This window comes from Corapipo altera, unplaced genomic scaffold, assembly GCF_003945725.1.
Source record: "Corapipo altera isolate COAL_440 unplaced genomic scaffold, ASM394572v1 214, whole genome shotgun sequence".
Taxonomy (NCBI): Eukaryota; Metazoa; Chordata; class Aves; order Passeriformes; family Pipridae; genus Corapipo; species Corapipo altera.
In genome coordinates this window covers 361,113-383,376 of record NW_020885031.1, presented here as the reverse complement: position 1 = coordinate 383,376, position 22,264 = coordinate 361,113, and the positions used below count along the sequence as shown (strand labels likewise).

Sequence of the window (22,264 nt, the reverse complement as noted above, 5' to 3'; positions counted from 1 at the left end):
AGAGGGCCGGCAAGAATTTCTTTATGACAAAAAAAAGCGGCAGCCCCATTCCTGAGCCGCTGTTGCCATGGGCCCGCGGGGCTCACAACAGATGGTAGCGAGAGCCATCCCGAGCCCGGCTCTGAAGCTGTCCACTGAAGCATGCCATGCGCATTCCACACATTCCTCCCGGCCCGAGGGCCTGATCCAGCCCGGGGCTCTGCATCTTCCTGCTCCCGGCACAAAGGAGGCAGCAGCCTTCAGGATAACGGCTTGAGGGGAAGGCTGGACCGAGGCAGACACAGCCTCTTTGCTGCAGAGGACATCACTGCATCCTAAACACAGCTCAGAGCCACGGTCACGGCCAGAAGGGATTCACTGTCTAACAGGTGTCACCAAAGCTAAAGGGTGGGAGAGAAAGGGAGCACAGGGAAAACAGTGCGGAGATGGACGAGGAGAAGCAGGAGGTGACTTAAGCAGCACAGGTGTCCAGGTGTATGGAAAAAGGACACCAAAAGCAGCAGCCACAAACTCCAGGGACCGAAGTGTGCCTCAGAGTGTGATGCACAGCAGAGCTTTCCCGGCTGCAGGGCACAGCCAGGCTCAGGAAAAGTCAATCCACTGGACAGTAAAACATAGCGTTCTGGTCTCCTACACCCAAACAACAGCCAGGCTGGCTCTGCAGTGAGGAATTTGAATGTGATTTGCCTGTTGCTTGCTGATCACACAGAACTGGGCTCTTTGGGGCTCATTTGCATTTGGCTGCTGGAGTCACTGGAGTTTCCTTTTTTTTGAGGGGGGGTTGTTACAAGGACGGAGACAAAGCAGCAGATGCCGTGGGCTGACCACGAGGAGCAGGGCTGGCCATCCTCATTGTGCTGGGCTGCAGGGCTGCTGGGAAATGTGCTCCCTGCTCCTCAGCCCAGACCCATCCCAACTCTCCTCTAGGGCTGCAACTCTCCTGACCCTCCTAAACGCTGTCCTTCCAAAGAGCCAGGAGATAAGGTTATTTTCTGGTTTGTTTTTCTTCTGATGCAGACAAGGCACAAGCACTAGGTTGGAGAAAAGAGTCTGACTTTTGCTAAAAGTCGTTTGGGTGACTGCGTGTGCAGCCTTTTCTGTGCAAGCATGCAGGAAATTTTCCCTCCCTCTCACACACAGGATGGTTTAGATTTGGTATTTATGAGCTTAAATTAGAAAAAAAGGAGGAATGAAGTTTCCAGGTGGCTCTTGCTTTCTTTAATCTTTCCTATGTTTCTCTCTCTCCCTCCCTGTCTTTTCTATCAGTCTTTAATCAAATTCCTGCTGTTACTTTTATTGAACAAAGGAGATGCTGGCACAGCCCTGAAGTGCCTGTGTACACGGGTTGCCCTCTAACAGCCAAGTTGCTACGATTTATTGCTAAATGGTCCCTGCAGGCTGTAATTTATAAAAGGCAGAAAGAAATGTCCAGGCTTTAGCAACTGAGGTAAATGCTAATATCTGGTAATTCTTCATCCACTTGGGTTTCTCTGAGGTATTGCCTTTAGCCCTTTGAAGGCATCTAAAAGACTTATCTTTAAGAGACTGTAAATCAGACCAGAGTTAATAGTAACATCACCCCAAGATGATTTTTTCACTTTGCTTCAAGGGGGTGACCACCAAATCTCTTTAACTCGGGCATCTCTTCAGATTTCAGATGGGAGGTTCCTCCCATTACTGAAGCTTGGGGACATGCCCATCCCTGGAGGCATCGGGCCATGCCACAGGGTGATGAGATCTCTGCTGTAAAACAGCCTCTTCCTACAGGCTGTGGATCTTGGTCAGCTCCACTGCCTCAGGAATCTCCAGGGATACCCCCATGCTGGCTAGTTTTGCCCCAGTATTCCACTAGCAACACTTTTGACCCGCACTGCCAACTTTCACTAACCAGACTGGATCACCACAGTGTAGAAAAAACACACAGTTACAAAAATTTCACAAGGTTTGGCCCACAGTCAAAGATAAAACAACCCCAAACAAACTTCAACTTAAAAATATCCGAATAGCAGTGAAGCAGGTAATGAGTTTAAAGATTCGTTAATGGGTTTACTAAAGGAGTTCATGTCTCAGGAAATAATCAAAAGCAAAGTGCAATGACCTTAGTTTCCTGATTCATGACCAATCTAAAAGGGTGGAGAGGTGAGTGTATAACATACAGCAGGTCTTCAAGGGAAGGAAATTTGTGCCGGCCCTCACTGGAGCCACACTGACTGCCAGCTCTGGAGCTGCACTGACTGCCACCTCTTATGAATCAGCCTCTCTCACACTGTCCCTCTGCTTCCTGCAATATTCCCATATTAATCAAACAGGAACATATCACATATCCCAGATTGCAGGGCTGGTCCATCTGTGTTAAACAGTGACGCAGAGCACTGGCCTGGCCTGACACCCACTTTAAACGACTCTCAGCTTATAAAGGTGAAACACAAAAAGAGAGACACCTACTTGAGCACAGACCCTTCCAGACTATAAAACTGTAAAATGCACCCTACGAACCATGGTGAGGATGTCAAATCCTCTGCTCACGAAGACTCAGCATCATCCTCAGGGCATGGCATTATTATTATCCTTGGAAACCAAGGGTGGGAATGGTCTTAAACATGCGGTACAGCTCTGGAAACTCTCCCAAGTTCACCTCTCCCGTGAGCTTCTGGCACTTTTCTAGCCTAAAGTCTGAGAGATTTGCTTACCATTGCTCAACAGCTTCCCAGTGACAGACCCTGAACCCCGGCGCAGCACTGGCTTCTCGCTTAAAACAGCAGCTGGGAAGTCCCCCACTTCAGGGGAGGATCACGGCCTGAACACTCCCTTGCTCTGAAGTTTATGATGCTCATGACGTTTAGGACCAACAGAGTCCTTAAGACTCCTGTCCTCCCTCTCCCAAAGCCCGGTGGTGAGGTCCTGCCGCCGCCACCGGCACGGAGCCGCGCCTGGCTCGCTCCGCTGTGTCTGGGGAGAGGCCGCTTACCTTTGGAGACACCGGACCAAGGCTCAGGTATTCCCATCCCTGTGCCGGAGGCAGCCTGGCATGTGGTGAGCACAGAACTCGGAGCGGGGAACGGCACTAGCGGCTCGGAAGGCGGAGAAAGAGGCACACAGCGATTAAGATAACGAGCTGGACGTACAGGTGCTGCGCTGAGAGGCACCTCAGCACTAATCCCGCACTAAAGAGCAGGAGCTTTGCTCAGCAGAGGCAGATCAGATTACTGCCCTCCTACCCAGCAGTCGTCAGCAGGCCTGACAGACAGGAGCAGAGACCGTGAGGAAAGGGGGAATTTGCTGAGTGAAAGTGCCAGTCAGCTCTGTCCCGACTCCCCGCAGACTGGGGCTTGGCCCCTCTTACAATTAACTCTGGGCTTGGCGGCAAGAGAGGAGGAATGAAACTATACTGAAGAAAGAAGTGTTCCCAGCCAGCCAGGAATTCTCTATGGTTTCTCTTGAAATTCTCCCCTCAAATTGCATCTGAAAAATGTAATTGAGAGTAAGGGTGGGGGGAAAAAACCCACGGTGGAGGAGCGGTGTAGCAGGGGCATTGGTCCCTGTTGCTCACTGGCCCTCCAGTCAGGGCTCAGCAATTTGGCTGAAAAAGTTGCCCACAAAATGGTTCCCTTCTGCCACCCGCCAGCTCTGGGGGTCCCACTGCCTCTGCTGCTGCACCAAAGCACCAGCCTGAGCGTCCATATGCAAGTGTGTTTCCCATCCATGCACTGAAGATCAATCCTGCCTCCCTTCTAATGCCACAGTCAAACAGGCAGGAAGGTGAAGAAAGGGGGATTGGGGGAAAAAAAGTTGTCTATTCTAGAGCTGTTGGTGTAGCCAATGTTTTGGCCAGGTGCACATAAGAATGCTCTGTCCACCTGTGTTTGGGGGAGCGAGTGAGGCTGCCTCGTGCTACACACAGGAAGAGTTGTGCATATAAAAGACCATTTGATACTGTCTGTGCAGTGTCTGCTCTTCATTGTTCTTTTGACTGAGATATTCCACTTATCCAGCCATAAGGGAGAAACAATACCAAGGGATTTGAGTGACCTGTACGAGTCCATTCATAAAAGAACATAAGGGAGTTACAGTGATCACTACACCCTGACATCTGTTTTGCTGAAGTAAATCCAGGCAAACACAATTTATATCAGTAGGATTACATTAGTGTTCATTAACCTCTCCTGACCCCACGCCCCTTTCAGAGGAAACCTTGGATCAAGCAGAAAAGGCAAGGAAAAGATTTTGAGAAGTGAATTTACATTAGTAGCTGAGCAACTAAATATTTAACCCGGCTGTGGATGTGTGTACATCAGCCCACAGCAGTGCCACACAACAAACAAACCCCGGATACATCAATATTTACAGCCAGCTCCTGCAATTAAAGCCACGCAACTGCAGCTCCTTGCAGCAGAGATGATGGAATGCAGCCATTCTCGGTTTGCCCCTGCAGCTGCCCCATGGAGGTGTCACCCTGCACTCCTCTGCACCTGGACAGGTAACCAGAACCTTGCTCCAGCCCAGCGATTTGCCCTATGGACTAGAGGTCAGCCCAGACACCACCCCAGGTAGCGAACAAGGCATAGAGTGCTTGGAGAACACATGCTTGTTTGTCTGAGTTTTCATCCTGTTGTGATCTGATCCAGCTCCAACCTAATCCTCAGGAAATTCCAAAAGAAGGAGCATCACACCCTAAAAAGCACTTTGTACAGTGCTGGCAGAGATTTCCCAGCTTTTCCAGTGTCACTTACTGACAAATCCAACCCCAGGTTGATTATTGCCTGAAGGAGGCAAACTAATCCACAGGCACTGGGGGAAAGGAGCAGCTAATATGGAGCAGCAGTGGCTGGAGTTCCTTGGGTTCCTAATGCAGCTTCAGGTGAGGGGTCAGTCTGTAACATCCTATAGAGGATAACACATCATGGTGGCTGGCATTTTTCCAAGGCGTTTTTCTACTGTCCCCATCAGTGGCCTAAATCTGTCCTTCCCCCCCAAAAATCATATCTAGATCTTCCTCGCATTTACTACTCCCTGTGGGAAATTTCCCAAAAAGCCTGGCAGTCCTGAGCTGTAGATTATTAAATCCTAGGCAGTAAGGACTTGCCAGTGATTTCAAAATTAAGTTCTGTTCATTTCTCAGCTGTCTGTCTCATGGCCCCTCCTAATGAGGCAGGAACTGCAAACATTTTGATGAATGCATGGAAAACTCTATGGCAATACCAGCTTGATCCAACACACAAGGAAATTTTCAAGCCTTTCCTTAACTGGGTACAGGGTGCACAGACCTCAGAACTCCTGTTTCTATGCAGGGGGTCAGGACCCCGATGGGCTTTGGCTGGTCACACCCTCTGGCATCACATGAGGAGCTGTAAATTCCAACCAAAGGCTCATTTTTTTACAGAGTTAAAAAGATGCACTTTAAAATAGCTGAGACACAAGGAGACACGACCAAGGGCACGCTGGAAAACTGTGGAGGACTTCACAACACACATACAACAAGTGCCCGTCACAAGACCACCCTGCCAGCCCTCTGATGCCAGCTTAGGCCTCTGAGCTGTCAGTCTTAGGAATTCCATGTGCCCCAAACCTTCCTGTGTCCCGTTCCCCCAGTCATCATCACTGAACAAAAACTGACTGCAGCGCAGAGCAGCCCTTTGGGAACACGCTCCCGCGCTGCTGCGGAGCAGGGGGTGTGAGCCAACGCCAATTCCAATTAATTTCATTCACAAAACTTAGATTTATTCGATGCAATTTTTTTGGCACACCGTCAAATACGGCACAAAATTACATTAGTGTCATAAGAGGAAAGGATTAGTTGACAGAGTTCTTTGAAGAATTGTGTTGGCACTTGTCTTTTTGTACAGATGCCAGCAGCTTCCCCTCTCTCCAGGAATAGCCCATTTTCTCCTGGTCAATGAGGGAAATCGCTGCTCAGTGAGGGTCTGAGCCAAAGCCTTTTGGAGTCTGTGGGAATCTTTCCACCGATTTCCATGGGCTTGAATCAGCTCTGAGCCTCAGATGTCAGTTGTCCTGACATCTTCCTCCCACACTTCGACACCTCCTTAGGGGCATTTATCAGGTGGAGGGGAAGACTTTTTTTCCTTTATTTTTTCTAAAGCCTTAGTTATAGCAAATTCCTGCCAAAAGTACAACTTTGTAGCTACGGCACGGGTATGAGTATTCAGGATGTCTGGGTTTAATTCCTGATCTTGCCCCAGAGGTCTTTAAATGAGTTGATTGGAACCAGACCTGTCTGAAAGCACAGCACTGGCCATGGGAGGGCCATGTAGCCCAGCATCTTCCCCCTGACACCACCTGGAAGCAGATGTGTCAAGAAGAGGATAAGAGCAGAACAAACGTGCTCCCAGCCCCAGCAGTTTTCATCACTCAGGCAAGGGGGCCCAGGGACAGGGATGTGCCAAGAGAATAAGCCAGTACCCCCAGTGATGCAGGGAATCTGTAGGGAAGCATGAAAACGAACACACAGATTACAGTTATAGCCAAGGATAAGCTTAATCCTTTCTTTTTGTACAGTTTTTAGCACAACAGGAAAAGGAGGATAATGTTTTCTATCCCCACTCCTCCTTTATTTGACTTGTATTTTTAGTCTAAGGTTCTTTGAGACAGAAAAGAGCTGCAGGTGCTGCTAAGCCTGAGGCAGACATAAGCCACTAGCACTGCAAACAGAAAATCTTCTGCCTTGAATACTGATCCGTGATGGAATATTGTAGATACCACATAAATAATACTTGGTGGTCACTCATATCAGAGTGGCTGAATATATGGTAGGAACACACATGTGGTGCATCTTTGAGTAAGTAGTTGTGCTGTAAACCTCAGCCTATTTGGGATTCAGACTTCATGCAACTCACTGGCTCTGCACACACAAGTGTCACCATCAGAGCCCCTCACATCCCAATCTGTGCTGGCCTGAGCCCTAAAAACAATACCCTGAAAGAGCCCTGCAGGACTCCTGCATGTCAGCGTGGGCAGAGCGAGGGCTTAAAACACTGGTAATTCTCTGCAGAACATTGGTACTTGCTGTTCCACTAGGAAATTTTAATAGAGCTTTGCATTAATTAACCGAGACTGAGGCTGGAACCCTTTACAGTGCACTGTCCCCTCAACAAGAATGACTCGGTGTGTTCACCTCTGCCCTCCCTGCACCAGGCAACGGCAGATGACACAGCAAGTCTGAGGAATGGATTCTGGAGGCTTGGCTCAGGCAGTGTTTGTGCCAGAAGGGGTGTGTGGAGTTGTCCCCGTGGCTGTGGGTCCCTTTGGTGTGACACCACCACGCCTGGCTGATCTAATTGCTGCTGTTACAGACACGTTGAATGCCCAACCATGTAAACAGTGTGACGCTCCCACAGCCATTCCTGCTTACTGACCTGTGCAAAAGGCTATTTTTGGCAACTGCTGGAGGCCACTGTGGTGGCAATGCCCACGCTCTCAGCCTTATCTTCAGCTGATCCAAGCATGCACAACACAATTAGATCAGACTGATACCACTAAAAAGGGTCTTTTTTTTGATTGTACCCAACTCTGCTTAGATACTGAAGTTGGAGAGGAAGCAACAGGAAAAAAAAACAAGCTAACAAAAATAACTTGTCTTTCATAATGAAACAGGTAAGTCTTATTGGTTTTGTAGCTTTAGCTTTCAAACAGCTTTTCCTCCAGCTGGTTAAAGATCAACTGCATATCAAAACTCTCTTGGACAGATTGCTGAGGACAGTAGGGCAGCCTCCTGCTACAGAATCCAACAAACTGGTCTCTCCAGTTTCCCCCAGTGATTCACACCTACTGTTCCCAAATGGGCAAATCCTGAGCAAAAAGATCTCCCCACCATCAGCCTGTGGAATCCTCAGGCTTGATGGAACTGGTTCTGCTCATACCCACGGAGAGAGACATTTGTCACCGGCAGTGATACGGACACACTGAGTCACTCCCTGGGATGCAGAGCACATCTTACTCCAGCTTGTTCTGCCTTCAGCACAATGGAGTGTGAGTACCAGGCTCCCTCAGAGCACACCAGTTGCAGGCCTGAGGTGTACAGGAATGAACAAACACACACATCTCTGAGGCTATTGTCCTGGAAATGAATGGGCAAAACAAGCACAGGGAGCCAGGAAGGAATGGCAGAAAGACAGGAACTGGCTTTAGGAACAGCCTTTGAAATAAGTGAGATAGAAGCAGCCCTGTTGAAGAAGCAGAGAAAAATGAACGTTTGAAAACTGTCACTGGGCTCCAGAGCTGGGGAAGAGACAAACAAAATGCAGCTAGAGAGCACCCACGGAAAATTATTCACCAGTTATCTTCCAAATAAGGATCTTCTTAGGGAATAGGCACAGTATTTAGTTAACGCTAGGGCTCATTTGGTCATTTTCTGCCTCTGCCCTACTGTAATTCCATGAGCAAGGAAGCAAAACTTGCATAAATTCACAGCTTCACATGTCTCTCCTCCTGCAAGTCACTCCCTGAGGACAGCAGGAGATTTGCACAGGAGTGAAAGCCAGACTATGGTCCTCAGGTACTAACTACTTTGGTGCTGGTTATTTATTTAAAACCATTCATATTTATTAATATTAAATACACTCGTGAGACAGGTAATTTTTTTTATATTCATTTTAGCCTTTCCTCTCATACTGAATTTTCTCTGATTTTGCCCTCACATTCCCTTCATTGAAACTATTCCCACTCTTTTCCTTCATTACACTGATCAATCAAACTTCAGCTGATGAAGACTGATGATGAGGCACCAGTGCTGAGCTTTGCTGGTGACATTCCAAGGGAAATACCACATCATTGCATCAGCCAGCCTGCAGTCCTGCAAGGTATTGTAACATCAGTTTTGTTTGGTAACACAAATACAGGCTCACTTGGCTGCTACTAAAAGCTTACCTTTGTCCTAAAATAAAAGCCAAGCTACCTGAGGAGTGGGAGTTTGTGTCATCCCTAAGGAAGAGTTCCCGGGAATACTGAAATCACTGACTGAAAATTCAGGACACAAATGACTGGTCAGGGAGTTTTCAGACTGCTGGTACTTGCAGCAAGCAACCCTAATCCACTTCATGGAATCATTGTGGTCAATTTACAAAAATCAGCAACACAAGCACTCAAAAATACTTTATTTTGCTGCAGAGAAGTCAGGACCTCACGTTTTTGGTGGTTTCTTGCTGCCTTCATGCCAGCACTGCAGGGTCAGCTGGGACTGGGTCAAATTAACCAAACAGAAGGCTGGGTTCTTAGCTCCTGTTGGGATTTTCCAGTCCTAAGTTTCTGGATTAGCACTGAGCTTTAAACGTGCACAAAAGGCTTGAAGTGCCTTGGCAAGGGCATAGTGTGTGAATGTAACACCTCTTAGAGTTAACATGCTTGATCCTTGTAGTGGTGATGAAATGAAACCATGGAAGGCTCCTAACCAAATTTTCTTCCTTTTTGGCTAAGTGTGGAAATTCAGAACAGAGCACTCCATGAAGTAATACCAGCTATCACCTCACTGGCACGGAAAAATCTGTTTGGACTTGCCACAGTGAAAAACATACAGGAAGCATCTCTACTAAGGTTTTAAAAAAAACAAACAACACAAGTGCCAGACCCAAACATCTCCGATTCAAAACCCTCCATCACTCACCTGCAGAACACCAAACAGCTCCAAATCTTGCTGAGGCCACTGGAAATCTTTCTGCTGTCACAGCAACAGTGACAACACGCAGCAAATGAGGCAAGAGTATGTACAGAACTGCCACCCTTTCACAGAGAGCCCCGAGCACTTGGAAGAAAGATGGGAGTGCTTGTACATCACTGAACAGGAATCCCAGAGTGTCATGTGGCAGGGGAGCAGTGCAAGACAACTGGGTAAGTATTTCACATGCTGGGACATATCAGTGACAAAGGAGTGCTAGAAATGTTGGCTGAGAAGAACAAACATTTGCCCTTGGGCTCATGGCTGTGTGCTCAAAACAAGGCTTGTGCTAAGATTAGGCCAAGCCATAAGCTTTCAGCTGGAGATGTGAGGGGAGTGGATGTGAGGAGTGTGAAGCAGTGTGGATCTTGCCTACCTGCGGACGACAAGCTTCAGCTTCTTGTAGGACCCTTTCACCAGGGAGATGGCCTCTCTCCTGGAGCTGCTCAGTTCCACCTCGTTGATGTTCACCACTTCGTCACCAGCCTGCAGCTTGGAAGGCAGGGAGTCTGCCTTGCCTCCCTCTTCGATCTGTGCAGGGAAGAGAGGACAAGGTGAGGGTGAGACATTGCACCTGCAGAGCTGAGCCTGCGTTTCTCTTCAAGGAATTAGGCCTACCAGCCCCAAACTCTGCTCTCAGGTTAAGAAACCTGGTCTCCCTTTGCCAGCCAGCTTGCTCAAAGGTGTGTGCTTGCCAAATGAGTTCTGCCAAGAATCATTGTTTTGAATAAGCCTGAAAAGCCTTTGGTATTTGGAAGCAGTAAATGCCAGTAAAACAGCCATGGACTGGCTCCTGATAAGAGCACCCAGGCACCAGCATAAGGGCAAGGCCGGGATTAGAAAAGCCTGGATTTGTTTTTTTTGTTCAAGCTCCTCTTCATGATCCACCCGCCTGATGAACAACAGCTTCAGCAGCAAAGCAGGTGCACCCAGGTGTGGTTAGTTAATGATGTGCAGTGCCTCTGAAGGGGTTTCCAGCTGGGAATACAGAGAAAGTAGACAATTATTTGAATTTTACGTGAAAGTAAGCAGCCTGCTCAAGGCTATGTAGTGGCAAGGCTAGAAGGAGAATCCTAGGGCACTCTCCCCTCTGCTTTGAATGGCCCGTCCTGCACATGGCATAGTGATTCCCCATCTGTGTGTTGGCAGAAATACACTAAGCCTGCAACAAAGTCAGTGACAAGGCAGAGGATAAGAAAATCTGGCCTAGGATTGGTGAATTCCAGTCTTGTGCACTAATGCACTGTCCCTGCAAAGGGCTGGGTTATATATGGGCTCATGCATTGCAAATCCTGGGTTTCGGCAGGCTCGGGAGTGCCAGCGGTTCCAAGTTCAACTGATAATTACTTTGATTGCAAGACTTGCTGCCCCAGAGTCTGATACTCAGAGCCCCTGGCAGTCCCTGCTCCACAGGGGCTGTGACCTACAGTAGGAGTTGTCTGGGGACCCACACTTGAGCGTAACATCCCCTGGCACATCACAAGTACAACAAAGAAGCGTCTCTGTCTTTGTCTCTGCTGAGACAAAGAAATGTCTCTGGATTGGAGGGCAGGAAGGGCTGCTATTTGCAGGGGTACCATTTTGGGAGCAGTCAAATTGCACACATACTTCTGGAAGTTGCTTTTATTTCAAGTCATGCCAAGCAATGTGTAACTGAGCCATGCCCCAGACGTGTAACTCAGCACATGCAGACACGGTGCCCAGGTTTTTACCAGCACATTAGTTTCGGTGTTGAATGGTGACTTCTCACAGGCAAAGCCTGTCTGTTCCCCTGAACAATAGAATTCCAGCCCGTGTACCTTCTAAAATGTAAAATCTGACTTCCCCAAACACCAGCCAATAAATTCTCCAAACCCCCTACAAAGGCAGGTAAAAATCATCATCATTCATCCTACCAGGAACTCTTCCACTGATGAATGAGTTTTTTCTTTTCTTCTTAAGAATGGATAAAACCACAGGAATGAGCCTTCCTATAAAGAGCCTTGTATCACAATTACCAGGAAGGGTGAGAGATGAAACATTAGCCCTTGCTGCCAGTATAAATAAATAACAAACGAAAAATGCAGTATTGCTGCAGTTTATTGCTGCTGTAAAGGAAAATAGGTGGATGTCATTTCAATGACATACAATAATGGGGGTACCAGGGGTTAGATTAACTCCTGATATAGGCAACAGAAGGGATTTTTTGTTTGTTTTTGTTTTATGTTACAGCACGTATCATGGAGAAAAGGCCACCTTGGAAGAATATCTCCTGTAACAAATGCCAGCTACTTCAAAGGCTGAGATACCCATCAGAAGCATTTGTATTAACTTGTGCCTTGATGAACCCTGACCTGAAAAAAATCAACTGAATTGTGATCTGTGCTTTATCCTCTAATAATTCCAATAGCATTTATATATATATTGGAGATTTTTCACTCCACGGGAGCACTGTTTTAAGGTTCTCTTTGCAACCACATGGGCCTGACCTTTCTTTTTCTCCTCTTTTTCAGTGAAAATGGACATTTGGACTCTTCCATATTCACCTTTATAAATAGTGTGAAATCAAAGACTTTAAGGAAAGACTAAACCTCACAATACTTGAGATAAGGCTGCTGACATTATGAACAGCTCTGAAAGAAATCTGTCTCCAAAGCCTGATGGATTCCAGCTTATCCCTATACCAAGGGCTCTTGAAATGCACCTTGCAAGGCCACTCAGCCACAGCACCAGAGTAAAGGATGCCTTTCAGGAAAGTTTGCTAACACAAGTGCAGAGTCATCTGCAAGTAATTCCAGAGGCTGAGAGGGAATTGCTTTGCTCCCGTGTACTTAAACCGTCCATGAGCAACAGCTGCATCCAGACACACTTTTTGCCATTAGAAGCTTTGGATGGCAGCATTACAACTGTATTACTTATGGAGTGGGAGAGAATAGAAATGGAGATATGGATTTGTATTCTGTTGTTGACACAGTTCTCTCATCTATTACTAACCTGTCAGCCACCTCATCTGTCATCCGTTCAGCTGGGGTTACCTGGCTGCAAATTCCTTAAAGTTCCTGGAGGAAAACATTCACAACAGGCCTGTCACCTGGCCCTATAGCTCAGAGAGACAAAAGAGGCAAAAGGACTCCCAAGTTTCCATCAGAAGCAAGGCCTTGTCTCCCAAAGCAAGGCTTAGATGCTCCACATTCGTTCTCCCTCTCTGAATGCCTCTGAAAATATTTGTGTTTAAGGAGTGGTGATATTTCATGAGAAGGATTGGGTGATTTAAACAAAACAAGCTGCACTATGAATACAAAGCTCTATCTCTGCCCAGTGTAACAATTATCAACAAAGCAAACAAACTTCAACACACAGCTATTTAAATGAACACCTGCTTCACTGGACGAGGCTGCACAAAGCAAGTTGTGCTGGAGTGGTTCAAGAAGCCCCAGCATTGCCAAAATCACCCTCAACAAAAATGTAACAGCCATGAGCTACAGGACCTGGTGCAAGAGATCAATCAAAAGCCAGTAAGACCTCTTATGGTTTATTTAAGCTGAGGAAATCAAGGTGAAATGCAGGCAGCAAACCCCGTGGGTGTAGCATTGTCACTCATCTATCAGGAGCAGGAGGAGCCAGCAGGAGCCAGCCAGGGCCTGAAGTTTTTTTCCTTTTGGCTGGATGAAGCCAACTGCTCTGCCAAGGTGAGATGTGAGGTGACTCTGGCAAGCCCAGAGTGGAGGAATACCTAAAAATCAGTCTGGCTTTGAACCTCTGGGGGCTGGATTCAGTGGCTGGTCTTACTGCAGATGACTGCAGAGAAAATGCTGCTCCCCTCCTTCAGCCTTAATACCATGTCACAATCTGGGGGCAGTGACATGCAGCAGACAGGAATTCTTTCCCACTGTCCCCAGCCTCAGCATCAGCGTGGCAGAGCAGTGAAGACAATTCAATCAAAAAGTAGTTAAGTCAAAGGTCTCCCTCTGGAGCTGTGTCTCTGCTGGGTTTCCCCATCCCTGGTGCAGACAAGCATCTTCAGGGAATTCACCTCTTGACATTTACTCCAAGCCAAGAAAGAGTGTCCAAGTTAGTTATGGTTTTATGCTGCAGGGAAGCAAGGAAGGCATGTTTTTCTCACAGTGCTCTGCATTGTTCTGCAGCAACATTTCTGCTCCCAAGTACAAGGCATGGTAGTGGAGAGATTAATTTATTCCAGGTAATCGTACAAGGCTCACATTGAATGAATTCACCTCGAGAGGCTGAATGTTATTCAGTGGAAGAACAAGTTAAACCCCACAGTTTTGAAGGGTTAGCAGTGCTCTGAAATATTTTCAATATTTAAAATAAATCTGTTATTTAACAGAGGCAAACCAGTATATTTTCTCCCAAGTCAGCCTGAAACACAGATGATGTGGAAACCAGGAGTGCAGGCAGTTTAGGGGAGTGCCCCTGCACCAGTGCAGACAGAGGCTCCCTGCAGCACCAAGATCCATTGCAGTGTAATTTACTGAGGGCAGACACCAAAGCAAAGTGACTGTGGGCACCAAGGCAATCCAGCTGCAGAAATGCCAGTGGGATCCGTGCAGGGTGGATGCAAGTTGCTGAGGAGTGGAGAGGATTCAAGGTCATTCCTGGGACTACCCTGCAGGCCCCAACACTTCCACACCTTTCCATTTCCTGCGTGATTGTTTCCTGTCCCGGGAGCAAGGTTAATCTCAGCAGTCAGCCCCTCAGCAAAAAGTGGCAAGAAGTGAATGGAAAACAGATTGCTGGCTTCAGCTCCAAGAGATAAGGAGACATGCCTGGATGAGTTTGCCTCTGACTCCTCTTGGTGACTCCAAATTCCTAAGCCAGCAGAGGAAAGAAGGCTTAGCTCTTAAGAAAATTTTCCACCTTCTTAAGCACGAAACTGTTCAGCTCCCACAGAGATTTTTACATTTAAAGGAGGAAGGGGCAGAGAAAGATGGGCCTATGGTGCAGCTTTGACTCAGGCCTTCAAGAAGCCTCCAGGATCTTACCTGTAACAAGGGGCAAAACTAACAATAAATTTTCTCCACCCCTCCCCGTATATACAAGACAAGGAACTAATCTGTGTTTGCTCTGGGTAACGCCTAGAGCCGTATCAGACCTCTCTTTTGGTACCTGGGTCAGCTGCAAACAGGGTGCAGGTGCAGAGCAATGCTCCCCCTTTTCCATGGTAAAACCAGAGGCACTGCTTCCTCCTGCTCATCTCTTTGCTGCAGGAGGCCAGGTTGGATCCCTGTAGCTCCTGCCTGCACTGCCCTGTAGAGCCTTAATTCTTTGTTCACTGTTTGGTTCTTGCAAACAAGCCATTCCAAGCATGCCAGGGAGGATACAGCACCAGGTGATACAAACACTGGGGCCTGGGGCATGTTAACTCGATCCTGTTTGGTCTGTGGTGATTATCAGGTGGTATCAGCTCGAGGGCTACAAGAACTCACTGCCTGTCCGCCCTTGTAGCTGATACACTCGTCCCCCTCCAGAGCACACAAAGCCAGGGGCTGCACATGGCCGAGAGTTAATATTTGCTTTGCAGTGTGACAGTTAAAAATAGCTGCTTGTCAAAGAGTCTGCTTGAAAGGTCTTCTGCTCTGCCCCAAACACACCCAAGGACTTCTTTTTTCACCCTGCTTTGCCATCCTGCCCCCAGCCTCACAATCCTTTCTCACATTTCTCACAAGGTTTCAATAATTAAACACCCAGTTCCTATGACATTTAGACAGTGAGCCCGTTGCCTACAAACCTTAGGAAATTCAGTCTATGACATCAGCTGCTCCCTAATCCTTTCCACAGGCACCTGTATACAGAGCCCACACACCACCTCCAAGCAGCCCTTCTTGGTGGCTGCAGTGTATCCCTCAAACTGTGGCATGTCACGGACCAACATTCAATTATTTCTTTAATCTCCCTCAGATCTGTTCTAAAAACAAGGAGAAAATGACAACATTTGGAACTTGCCTTTCAATCCTTTTTACATAGCACTGCCTTGTGCCCTTCTTTATGGGATGCTTTACAGGCTTTCTCAGACTTTTGTATTCCATTTTTATCCTGGCTGTTGTGACCTATATTGCCGTGACCCCCAGAGGTTGTAGCTTGACAGGGTGACCAACGGCCAGGAGACTTTCTTTGGGTTGTTTCTTTTTGGGGTAACTGGAAAATATTCCCACATTAGTAAATATGGATGAGGCACCTGTGATCAGCCTGGAGGAGAAAGAAGACAATCAGCAACTCTCAAAGTACAGTTGTCGAGGGTTTTTTTCACCACATGATTAGGCAGTGAACTTCCTGCCTTGGCATATTGCTCACATGAACTCGTAGAAATGTCAAGATAATCTGCCCTGCAATCAGGTAATTCCATAAATTAGGTAAATGTAAAGCTATGGGATTTTCTGGCTACTGGAACAGGTAGTGCCTATCTTTCCTGATGACAGATCCTTGGCCCCAGCATGGCCAGTTACTGCTTTTGATGTTTGCCACTTCTCTTTCCCTTATTTCCCTTCCTCAGTATTAACACTTCCATTATACCTGTTATAAATAGCAATAATGATGGTAAAGACAACAGTAGTAATGATCCTCAGGAACTTTCCTTCCATTAGCTAATTTGACCTTTCAACACCATGGGAAGACAGCAGGAAGTATTGTTCCTAAATTAGAGAGGAATAAAAACAGAAGCCATGTTTATGTAACTTTTCCAGGGTCACAGAAGGAGCCGCACAGCAGCGCTGGAGTCGCACTCCCTGCTCTGGCTGAGGTCACGCTGCACCGATGCCAAACGAGACTCCCCCCCTCTAATACTTCATCCATGTCTCCAGCACTGAGGCATTTTCTCTCAGGGTAATGCTCCCTTTCCTACAACCAACAGGAGCTGCTCTTGAACGTCCTTCTGTCATTATTTCTGGTTTCCCACTTGTCTCCGCAGTTTTTGTTCTTCTCTGTTGCAGTCATCCTGTCCCTCACGGTGCTATCATTTCCCTTTCTTCCTTTTGCCCTATATTCACTTTTTCCTCATGCTCCTCCTTCCTCCATGAGCCCACTAATATAAACTAATGACCACTAGACATACTGTGTGTGAAAGGAAGAAAACCAGATGATGCAGCAGAGCTGTGCTTGGTGACCCGACCGAAGCTCTTGCCAGGGATTCAATAGCTGCTGAAGGGATTTAGGTGTTCACTTCCCTTTCATTTTAATGAGAATCAGACATCACAATTTTTAGGGACGCTTTGAAGATCGAAGCTTAGAGCAGCCAAGAGCAATTAAAGCTCAGCTCAGCATCAAGAGCCGTGTCCTTCAGGGCATGGGAGTACCGCTGGCGCCCCTCGGGGATGAGAAGGAAGTGCTAACGGACTCTGCAGAGGGAGCCAGGCCGGTTCATCCCAGCACGGTGGCTCGGTGCTTCTTGACTCTCTGCCAGGTCACACACACTCCACAGTTCCACAGCCAGAACTCCCCTCGGACCAGATCGTGGCTCAGAGTGATGGTGCCGGGACAAAAGAGGAATTTCACGGTGCAAGCCATTGTCATCACATCACACTTGGCAAACCCGTTCTTTATTCCCCCAGCCCTCTGTAGTTATTAAAAAGTCTTCTCAAGTGAATTTAGTGCCCATGAAAGATGCCAGGCTCACAGCCCTGGAGATTCCTTTTCCTTGCCTACAGATCAGTTTGTCACCCTTCCTCCCTGCCCACTTCTCCCTTCTTCCTTTTGTCTCCAAGAAAGACTCTTCCTCTGAGATCCTCAGGGTTGCTCAGCTCCACAGACCCAAGTGCAGCAGCTATTTTTAAAAATGGACATTTCTGTGTACCAGGCTCCCCAAATGGAAAAGAGCGTGGCAACTGAAGAGCCTGTTCTTGCTCCGGCTGTGTGGATTCCTTGAAGGGCTTCCTGGTTTTGCTGGGAGCAGCAGGGAGATGGAGCAATGAACTCTGCGAGGGAGATGCCCAGCTCTGGTCGGTTTGTCCCCGCAGTCCCTATCTTTGTCCCCTGCTGCCACCTCGCGGCAGCTCGACATTCAGGGGACAACTGCTTTTTCCACGGAATTTTTCATTGGAAATAATTTTTCAATTATTACTGTTGTTGTGAAAATAGACCCATGGCTGCGTTTAATTCCCACGGTATATATGAAAGGTTCAAAGGCAGGTGCTTGAATAAATTTTATCGTGTGGAAAAGAAAAAACTGCTGAAGAGTGACATTTGCCTTATTTCTCAGTTTAAATATTGAAAACCCAGGCAGACTCACCAGGGAATGCTGCAGCCCCCGAAATCCCCTGCCCACGTGTCAGCATTTCACAACAATCCAGGAACTTTCTTGATAATTTTATACTGCAGAAGGGGACATGAATGGTGCAAAAACTGCCAGGGTGTGAGAGGAAAGACATTTGTTCTCCTCTGCTTTTAAAAAAATCCCCTCAGATGTGGGTGACAGGGAGAGGTGCTCCCTAAGGCCACTCTCACAGTCACACACAGCACCTATCCCTCTCCTTGCCCAAATCCTCTGAAGTACCCACATCTTGTTTGGAACTATCTTATCCAGATCTTCTTTCAGGGAAGGGGATTTATACCTTTGTTTCCAAGCTGATTCATTTATCAAGCCAAACACTTTTGGGCAGAACTATTTCTAGCTGCCGTAGACACATGAATGAATTTAGCTGCAGTTCAGGTTGAGGCAGGGCCAAGTTTCCAGCTCTGTCAGGTGCCGTGGAGATGGATGAGGCACACACACCTGTGAAAACACCAGGCACACTGCCCACCACCTTCCTGCATGCTTTAGCTGCTTTGTGGAAGCTTTGCATTGACACATTTCCCTGCATCTCGAGGATGACATGTAAATGCCCTTCTAGAAAAAGGGTTTAAAATTCTTGTTCTGCCATATGTGCCAGGGAAAAGTCCCCACAAGCATCTCAAACACAAACTGAACCCCTGCACTCCCTTCCTCCTGACTTGGTCCCATTTCCTGGTTTCTCACAGTTCTCTCCTTTTTTTTTTTTTTTTTTCTTTTTTGATGCTCTTCTGTTTCCAAAAAGTCACTGAAAATAAAGTGACAGGACAAACAACTATGAGATTCCCACTAACCAGGGCGATGAGAAGTGACGTGTTTGGCTCTCGGCAGCGAAAGGCCCTTGACCTCGGGAAAGAATTGGATTACAAAGGCACGTTTTCCTTGCTCCAGTTTTGTATCTAACCCAGAGCAGCACACAGAATGTGCCCTGACTCCTGCACCATGAGAAGCCCATTTGACTCGCTGGTCTGTCCTCTTCCTACATGTAGTGCCAGGTCCTGGAGGTATCACCACTGCAGACACGAGGGGATGGATGAATCCTGGTACAAGGAGCACTTCATATCCAAACATTGCACAACCTTTTCTGTTTTCTTAGCTTTGGTCTTAAGCACTGAAAAATCATATTCCTGCTTCACGCCGCTTACACAGTGCACTGGAAACTTTACTTTTATGTCTTGGGGAAGAGGAAGGAGGGGAGCAGGAATAACCAGAAAGGAAAGGAATGTCCCTGCTAAAGCCAGTCGTTACAGAGTGGCTAAACAGCATTTCTTTAATCGCCATGGCTCCAGGGAATAAGGCAGCAGGCACATGTTTTTATAAGCAGAATTATGCATTAATGAAAATCCCAGGGCAGCCCTGTAAGAGCAGAGGCATTAGTGGCAGCTGGGACGCTGGCCAAATTCCAGTGAAGGTAACTTCATTGTGTTTCCCTACAGTTTCCCCGCTACTTCCATGAATGTGATCAATTGTTTCAGCTCCAAGTCGCTCTGCAGCATCCCTGGGATGTACAGTTCTCTGGGATAACATTCTCGCTTAAGGAATCTTTGCAGAATTTAAAAATAGGTCCTGTGAATGATGACAATGTCCTTTCTGGCAAATGAATTTGCAACAACAGCTTTGAGTCAAACAAGCTGCAGAAAACTTGCGTAAAAGTTCCAAGAGGAAAGAACAAAAAGTACACTGGAAACCTCAAGGCAGAAATACTGTGGAAGACACTGCTTGGGCTGTTTGGAATTAGTTTAATTAATATCCTTCCAGGGACTTGAGCACGCATTGCTAAATTCAGTATATGCCTTTTTCATTTCACAGGATTTGGATGAAACCCTTGCAGAAGGGATTTTTCAGAGAAAAAGTCCCACTGTAAGAGGGCTTGGAATGGGGCTTTCCTCTGCTATGGCTACAGCTGGCCAGGGGCAACTCTTCCTCCAGGCTTCCAAATTTTTAAAGATACTCAAAGGGAGTGTCTTTATCCAATTTGGTTAAAACCAGGCACTGTTCTAGGCTGTATCAAAGCAAACTGTGCTGAACATATAAAAAGCTTGGATGAGCTTTAAACACTTCAACTCACATTCAAAGGGCCTGGCAGGAGAAGAGCAAAACCACAGGGAGATGGGACAACAAACCTTAAGGCTGCAAGTCTGAGTTTCCTGCTGTCCCAGCAGAGACTTTTGGGAACGCTAATATTGAACTGCTGCTGTTTGCTCTCACCATTGCCAACACAATAATTAAAAATATACAGTGCTGGCCCCTTGAAAAGGGGCACAGAGCACCAGTTACAGTAAAATTCCAGCATCTGCTCCTCAAGCTGAATTAGGAGCAGAGCCAGCTGACCCTCTTTTTGTTGAATCTCCCTTTTGCTGACAGGACAGACCCCCAGATTTGAACAAAGCCTTAGCAGTTTAATTCTCTCCTGCAGTTTGGCCTTTACTGAGGTAAGGATTAATGCCTTCAACACATGGAGAGCCAATATACGGAGTATGAAAATGGCACAGTGATGGTGGTGGCCTCTTACCATTCCTGTTGGATCCTAGAGATCCCTATGAAAATTACAGCTGCAGCTGTGTGCTTGTGTATGGTCTCCAGAGAGTTAAACAGCATGCAAAGCACAGGGAGGGATGGAATCCCTCCTCTCTACTTGCCACTAGAATTGTCACCGCTTGTCACGAGAACTGCCTTCCTTTTGGATGTCCATCTGGGGGGAAGCTGGTTTCAATTATTGATAAAATACCTGAACCCCACCAGGCAGACGTGGCTTCCAGAGGAGCCCACTGGCTGTGGGCAGTGCATGGTCTCAGAGGGTGAGATGTTTCCCACCCGGCCATCCCTGTGAAACCCGGCTCGTCACTCAGTGTCCCGGCTGATTAAGTGAGCGGGGGCTGAGGGAGCAGCATGCAGTACTTAGCTAATTACACTGGCCCGGGCCTTTTGTCCTGCTGCCGCTGGATCGCCTCAATTGATTCTTTCAGTCCCTAAACAGCTTTGTGGGCTGTATGCCTGGGCAGAATAAGGTCTTTTGTCATACTTTAATGAACAAAAATGTTTTAAATCCTCTCCTTCTCCCTCCACTCCAAGTAGCAGCAAGGGTAACCCTGGTACAAGGACAGCTGTATGTGGCTGAGCAGTGTCTGTCAACTGCTTTCTTGGATGGGATTGCAAATGCACTCCTCTCCCCCCATAAACATACTCCTCCTCCTAGGCTGTGGGAGTTTAAAAGCTTCCCAGCATCAGCTATCCAGTCTATCCAAGATATTTATTACCATCTCCATGGGCTGCTGGGGATTTAAGCCTTGAAGACTTGAAGAATAGAACTAAAAACATGTTAAATGTGTGAACATTCAGCATGATAACACAGGTTCACGAGTAATTAGTTCCTGCATAAATCAATCTGAAACTTTGGGGAGGGCAGGGGGATTAAAATAAAAATCCCAACTTCAGTTTAAAATTTTAACCTTTTACCTTCAGCATCCAACCACTAGTGATGCATTTTTTGTAGTTAAACTGAAAACACTTAATATTGTTTAAAACACGATTGGCAGCATCTCCCTGAAGTTCTCCACAAAATGTCTCCTAGTCAGTTAATCTAATAAACTTCCCCATATAATGAACACTTTCTCAGCATTGTCCAGAGTCATTAACCCTGGCACAGCCTCCCAAAGTACAAGTAGTAAAACACGGATGTCATGACCGACCTATGAGCTGACCGCATTGTGCTCTACGTGCCCATTCTCCAGAGCTGGTTATTTTTCAGCTGGCTGGGTTTTAGATGTGAATTAAAGTGATTAATAAATGAAAAGGCTCTTATCATCCGTTCCTGTGCTCACAGCCCCTGAACAATTTTGCCCTGCCACTTGCCAACGGAGCTGTAATAGCTCATAGCATATGCTTCATCACTTCACGGTCAAAACTCTTAATTTGGGTGATAGGGGCAAACCCCGTTTCTTTTGCAGAGGAATGGACGTGGGGAAGGAGAGAACACCTTGGGACTAACAAGCAGTCGTTAACCCACCGTGATCAGAAAATAAAGGCGTGCTGCTCTTTTGAGGCTGCTGTTTACACTGAATGGGCTCCTCGTCACATTGGTCCCCTTTGAGCTGCAGTAAGTTGGTTCCAGTGCCAGCTTGGCGTGTCTGAAACGCTAATTGTCTTGTTTCCATTTCACACATCATCATCACAGTAACATTTCTGGAGCTGGGAGACGAAGGCCACTTTGACTGTAAGGCAGCCTGAAATGCAGCCAGAGAACCTGCAGGTTTAGTGCCACTTCAAATACGGCTTTTCCCTGGCCCCATAAAAAATTAAGATGCTGGCAAAACTGCAACCCTATGCTTTGGTTTCAAAAC

The 22,264-nt window shown here is 47.0% G+C and overlaps 1 protein-coding gene across 1 annotated transcript in view; it reads right to left on the bottom strand.

Moving 5' to 3' along the window:
- The window catches only part of SHROOM3 (shroom family member 3), a 103,211-nt gene that overhangs the window by 63,933 nt on the left and 17,014 nt on the right, over nucleotides 1-22,264 (bottom strand). Inside the window, exon 2 of the mRNA XM_027668209.1 lies at nucleotides 10,041-10,195. Coding sequence (XP_027524010.1) covers nucleotides 10,041-10,195 — 155 coding nt within the window. The remainder of the gene's footprint in view (nucleotides 1-10,040; nucleotides 10,196-22,264) is intronic.